This window comes from Lissotriton helveticus, assembly GCF_964261635.1.
Source record: "Lissotriton helveticus chromosome 1_1 unlocalized genomic scaffold, aLisHel1.1 SUPER_1_unloc_16, whole genome shotgun sequence".
Taxonomy (NCBI): domain Eukaryota; kingdom Metazoa; phylum Chordata; class Amphibia; order Caudata; family Salamandridae; genus Lissotriton; species Lissotriton helveticus.
Genome location: NW_027611655.1, coordinates 2,597,114 through 2,603,563, shown reverse-complemented (window position 1 = coordinate 2,603,563; position 6,450 = coordinate 2,597,114). Strand labels below are relative to the sequence as shown.

Sequence of the window (6,450 nt, the reverse complement as noted above, 5' to 3'; positions counted from 1 at the left end):
GGATTATATTCAGATGGAGCGATGTCGAGGTTTCAAGTATGTCCTTGTAGTTGTATGCGCTTTGTCCAGGTGGACGGAAGCATATCCAGTCCCAGATTACACAGCCGCGACCACTGCCAAGCAGTTGGTTCGTGAATTCTTCCCTAGATATGGACTCCCTAGAGTCGTATATTCTGATAACGGTCAGCCATTCTCATCTGAACTCATGAAGCACGTTTCCCTTTTGTTAGGGTACCAGTGGAAGTTCCATTGTGTACGCCATCCTGAAGCAGCCGGTCTGGTCGAGAGACATAATCAGACCCTGAAAATCCGCATTGCAAAAGTCTGTATAGAAAAAGGTGTGGACTGGCTAGTAGCTCTGCCAGTCGCTTTGTTTTATATGCGCATGGTCGCACACTCCAGATCAGGTCTGTCCCCGTATGAGGTCGTATTCGGCCGCCCCCCTAACATGTGGGGTACTCCTAGACCCCGAAGTATTACCGATGTTTCATGTAATATGCTGACAGATTACCTAGCTTCCTTGATGTCTGCCCTCAACTCATGTCGTTCACAGGTTGCTGCCGCCTTTCCAGACAATACCGAGGTGGCACCACATGAAATCGTTCCAGGCTCCCTAGTGATGGTCCGGAATTTCGACAGATCAAGTCCGCTGGAACCACGTTGGAAGGAGCCACGTCAGGTCCTCTTGACCACCCGTACTGCCGTCAAGTTGGAAGGCAGAAAAGGATGGATCCACCTTTCTCATGTTAAACCTTTTAAAGGACTGAAATCCGTTTCTAAAAACATTTCCCAGGATTTGAAGGACTGCCAGAATATTGCTCTTAAGGACTGTCCCGCACAAGACATTATTACAACCCCTCCCTTGTTAGAGAAAACTCCGCAACAGGAGTATAAGTTAAAGCTCAGGTCTAGTAAAATAAGTCAGTCAGTTTGATTGTATAAGTCCTCCCCTAGGTGAAACGGTTAGACTGTTTCTGACATGTATAAAATAGACCCCCATAGTGAGAGAGTCAGTCAAAGTTCAATCAGATGTATCGTTTTTCTGAGTTTCGTATTATTCATCAGCATAATGATTTCCTGCACCAGCTATGCGTTCTATCTGTATTTTCCAGTTCCTCATGTAAATATGTCTGCTAATGCTACAGTAGAGCACACGTTTAGTGATCTGCCTCCTCACGAATATTCATACCGCCTTGCTATGCGCAACAATTCTTTCATCCGTATGTTACATTATTCACACCAGACCAGCAATGCCACTAATTGTTGGGTGTGTGGTCGACTCCCCCCTTTTCAGACACCGAAGGGAGTTCTGCCACTGTTTCCTTATCCATTCTCACATAATGGTTCGTGTGGAGCATGGTCCACGTTAACGTCATCCTCAACAGATATGTCTTTTCTTAACAGTACATGTTTTCCAGACAAGCAAGGTTTCCCCCACAGAACAAAAAAGAATATAACTGTCAGGTAAGGATTCCTATAACTCTAAGTTTCCTTTTCCCCTGTTTCTTCTTACTTTATTCCCTTTCTTGAGCTCTGTTGTTTTTGTCTCTTCAACTTCAACATTTGACTCCCTCAGTGCACTATTCTTGTTGTTATCAAACTTCGGATAATCACCTGATGGAGCCATATTCCTCCTGGAACATGTTGGGGGGTGCACTGCAGGCCCAGTTCCTTTTTAAATCAGTTTTGCCCAGCAGTTCCTTAACTATTATCACATTTGTCTCCTCCTCTACACCACGTGAGACTATCCTCCATCTGTCTGTCTTTCGGCGTCTTTTCTCTCTGGATCTGACTTCCATCTTTTGTGTACTCCCATCCTGTTCTTTTCTGTCTTGTCAACTACAAGCAAAAGACACAGTACATGTGCGTGGGCACACATGCACACAGGACTTGCTTTAGGGTGGTGCGACTGGTGGAGATGCACCTGACTGTGTTTAAAAGTAACTTATGGGTTCACAAGCATCTGCTGCACAGTTTTCTGTGCGGGAAAATGTGATGAGAGTGGAAGGTAGCCTTTTTTCTCTTTCCTCTGTTTTGTGTTTTTCTTTTCTTGACCCTTTTCGGTTTCCTCTAGTGTTGTGCTTTTTTTTTCTCTTTTTCAGTTGTTGCAGTGCCCGGGTCCTGTCGAAGGAGCATGATGAGTTCTGGGCCACCAAGTAAGTCCTTATTATCCGCACAATTTGAAACTGTAAATTCCACTGAGCTAACTGGACACAGGGTCAGTCTACAGTAACATTTAAAGCACTGAGTGCAACAAGGCCAATCCCTTCGTTCAATAAAATGTCCCTTCCTAGATCACTGGAAAAAGGAATAGATGAACAGTCTAGGTGGGCAGGGGAGTAAATACCATATGATCATTTATTAAAAGTATTACAGATATCTCATTGTGATGCCAGCCTTTGCCACAGAAATTGTAAATTGATAGTGTTGGCTGCTTCTGAGAATCTGTGTCACAATATATGTGCAACTTGTGTTTCTTTCTTAAATATTAGTTACGTTTGCTCTCACATCCTTGAGTTCCAGTAATACCAAGCTCCCGATCTACACTGTTTCACCACGATCAGAAATGCAACTCAACTGATTTCCTATCTTGTTTTTGTCAATACTTTCTTTGTGCAAAGTATACGGTCATAAATAAGTTTTTCTTTGTGTTCATTTACAATCTCTGACTCCATTTCTACAGGGGACTGAAGCATGAACAGAAAAAAGAAGGTTTACATTTAGAGAAACACAACAAAAAGGATTATTTCAAGGAAAGTTAAAACATTCTCAAACTCTAGAGAAGAAACACATTATATGTGCCAGGAATGGTGAGGATGTTGTAGCGGAAGAAACTGGTGAATGTGAAAGTTGTCAAATCCCTAAAGTAAAAGGACCATAAATACTTACCAAGTGTCAATAACTGAGATTAAGGAGAGCATTGGCCACAATTGATCCCCACGCCGTGCACTTGAGAAAACTCAGTGCTGTAAATTCTGTTTGATGGTTTACGAGAAATGCTTTGGAGACCCAAACCCTCCCCAACAGATCAGCATCCGTAGACGTGTTGTGATGTGACAGAACCGTCAAAAAGACTGATATCCTCGGTTTCCAAGTGCAAGCTTTTGACTCCGTCTCCTGGAGACAAGAGGAAGGAAAAGATTATTTAAAAGAAAGTCATTGTAAATACGCTTTCTCAGATGTCGTTACAGTAAAGATGCTGGATTATCGTTTCCAATATAGGAAGATTTTCCCCACCTGCTCTGTCTCTTGGGTTGATCCGAGTGGTTTCAAAGTATCCTGTAACTTCCAAAGTGGATCATGTACCTGTCTTAGCCACTGAGCAAAAATGCATATACTGGCACAGAAAGTATAAAAGGGGCCAGTGTTGCGCTATTGATAATTCATAAACCACCCTGGCATGCCCTAATCATCTGTCATTACTTGTATGTACAAACATACCTTACAGGCAAACACTAAACCCCAAAGGCCTTATTAGTGCTTTTAAAACTCCTAAATCAAATATGAAGAAACTAGAATCTCTAAATGAGACTAATTAAACATGAGAGAATTCACCCGGGCATAACTTGGAGAAAATGAATCCATGAGGAGCATTTTAATAAATACAAGGAGCTCCTCAGTGAAAGTTTATAAGACAAGTTAAATCTGTGCCTTTAAAGGTAGGAAAATGATCTCCAGGTAAAAACTATCATTAGTTAAATACATATATTAAGAAGAGCATCTGAAATGTATTTTAGAAGTTAATGCTGAGTTATAACATAAACAAGTACACAATCAGAAATCCGATTCAGTCTTAAGATGACTTGTATTCAGGAACAAACCCAACTTGGAGAAACAAATAACTCGAATAAGCACAATAAATGTGAGAACAGCTTTAGTTATCAATCCCACCTCACTAAACATGAGAAAACTAGCTCTGGACGAAAACACTATCAGTGTCCTGAATGCCAGAAAGACTTCAGTCTCAAAACCAACCTTACGTTACATGAAATAACCCATACTGGGCATAAAACGTATCAGTGCCCTGAATGCCAGAAAAGCTTCAGTAGCAAATCCAATCTCACTTTACATGAAAGAACCCACACTGGACAAAAACCTTATCAGTGCTCTGAATGCTGTAAATGCTTCCGTCAGAAATCCAGCCTTACTGTACATGAAAGAACCCACACTGGACAAAAACCTTATCAGTGCTCGGAATGCTGTAAATGCTTCCGTCAGAAATCCAACCTTAGGGCACATGAAAGAACTCACACTGGACAAAAACCATATCAGTGCTCCATATGCCAAAAAAGCTTCAGTTTTCGTGGCAGTCTGATTCAACATCAGGTAACTCACACTGGACAAAAACCTTATCAGTGCTCTGAATGCTGTAAAAGCTTCAGTAGTAACTCGGCTCTCTCTCAACATGAGAGAGCCCATACTAGACAAAAACCTTATCAGTGCTCTGAATGCTGGAAAAGCTTCAGTCAGAAAGGCCATCTAACTCAACATGAAAGGACCCACACTGGGCATAAGCCGTATGAGTGTTCTGAATGCCAAAAAGTTTTCTATCAGAAATCCGGTTTAACTCTACATCAGAAAATCCATACTGGGTTCAAACCGTATCAGTGCTCTGAATGCCAGAAAGGTTTTTATCAGAAATCCGGTTTAACTCTACATCAGAGAATCCATACTGGGTTCAAACCGTATCAGTGCTCTGAATGCCAGAAAAGCTTCAGTCATAAAATATCTCTCACTCTCCATGAGAGAACTCACACTGGGCAGAAACCGTATCAGTGCTCTGAATGCCAGAAAGGATTTAGTCAGAGATGCAGTTTAATTGAACACAAGAGAACTCACACTGGACAAAAACCTTATCAGTGCTCTGAATGCTGGAAAAGCTTCAATCGGAAATCCAACCTTACTGTACATGAAAGAACCCACACTGGGCTCAAACCGTATCAGTGCTCTGAATGCCAAAAAAACTTCAGACATAGATCTGGTTTAATTTTTCATGAAAGAACCCACACTGGACAAAAAACTTATCAGTGCCCTGAATGCCAAAAAAGTTTTTGTGACAAATCCAGTTTAACTCAACATGAGAGAATCCATACTGGGCTCAAACCGTATCAGTGCTCTGAATGCCAAAAAAACTTCAGAGATAGATCTGGTTTAATTGATCATGAAAGAACCCACACTGGACAAAAACATTATCAGTGCCCTGAATGCTGGAAAAGCTTCAGTAAGAAAGTATATCTCTCTACACATGAGAGAACTCACACTGGACAAAAACCTTATCAGTGCTCTGAATGCTGGAAAAGATTCAGTCAGAAATCCAACCTTACTGTACATGAAAGAACCCACACTGGGTATAAACCGTTTCAGTGCTCTGAATGCCAGGAAAGCTTCCGACTGAAAAAGACTCTCACTAGACATGAAAGAACTCACACTGGGGAAAGACCTTATTAGCTCTCAGAATGCTGGAAAAGTTTCAGTCGGAAATCTGGTCTTCAATTTGGGAGAACTTACCTGGAAAAAACCTTGTCTTTGTTCTAAATGCCTGGTAAGCGACAGCTGGAGATTCCGTTTCATTCAACATGAGAGAACCCACAATGAGAAAGAAAATGACCCGTGCTCTCAATGTGACAAAAACTTCAGTTGTAAATGTAGCCTTTCCACATAGGAGAGACAATGTGGGAGAATAAAAGGTGCTCACTGTAAACCCTGAGGAGGAGCTTTCAGCATCGCAAAACATTTACATGAAGCAGCCACAAAGCCTCCGCTCTATTGATTGTCCTACAAACTGTCTACTGAGAAAAGCGCACAGCGAGGGATGGAAATGCTTGAATTAACCTCATTCTTTTGTAACTATTTGTGGCCTCATTCCATTCAGTGTGTTTTGCTTCCTGAGTGTTTATAAGCTGTGGCTCTGACTCTCAAAGGCCATGCGATCCTGAACATTGAGGCCACGCCCCCAAGGGTCTGGAATGCATGTAACCTCGAACTGTTTCCAGCCTTAACGAGCATCACCAGGGGGCTGAAGCAGGAGTCCCTTTGTCGAACGTCTCTATGAGACCAACATCTGTTCATGTCTGTACCACGTAGGGCTGATCATTGAGAAAAACCTACGGTGATGGATGAACTGGTAGCTAATCTCTGCAATATCCCACCACATCATTCTCTAGTCTTTGTGTGACTACAGACAAGGCCAGCTATATGCACACCATTCTTGGCTCCACCCTAAATAGTCCTAATGACTTCTGTTCCAATGGGGCACAGCTTCATATTACAAAGGTCCACACGAGTGCTCTCTTTCCATCTTCTTTTTGTTTCAAATGGATCCTGCTATCCCCTGCTAACCATGCCTCAGGCCTGCCACGTTCCATGCTTTGGCTCTTCTCATCAACCTTGAACCATCTCCATAACTTGGAGCTCTGAAGACTTCGCAGCTGTTGTAACTGCTTGAACTTT

At 42.2% G+C, this 6,450-nt stretch overlaps 1 protein-coding gene across 1 annotated transcript; it reads left to right on the top strand.

Moving 5' to 3' along the window:
* Window positions 1-3,700: 3,700 nt before the first annotated feature.
* Window positions 3,701-5,448, top strand: LOC144805595 (uncharacterized). The gene has a single exon (XM_078672120.1). The coding sequence runs from the start codon at window positions 3,799-3,801 to the stop codon at window positions 5,446-5,448; it is 1,650 nt and encodes a 549-aa protein (XP_078528246.1). The 5' UTR covers window positions 3,701-3,798.
* The last annotated feature ends 1,002 nt before the right edge of the window (window positions 5,449-6,450 follow it).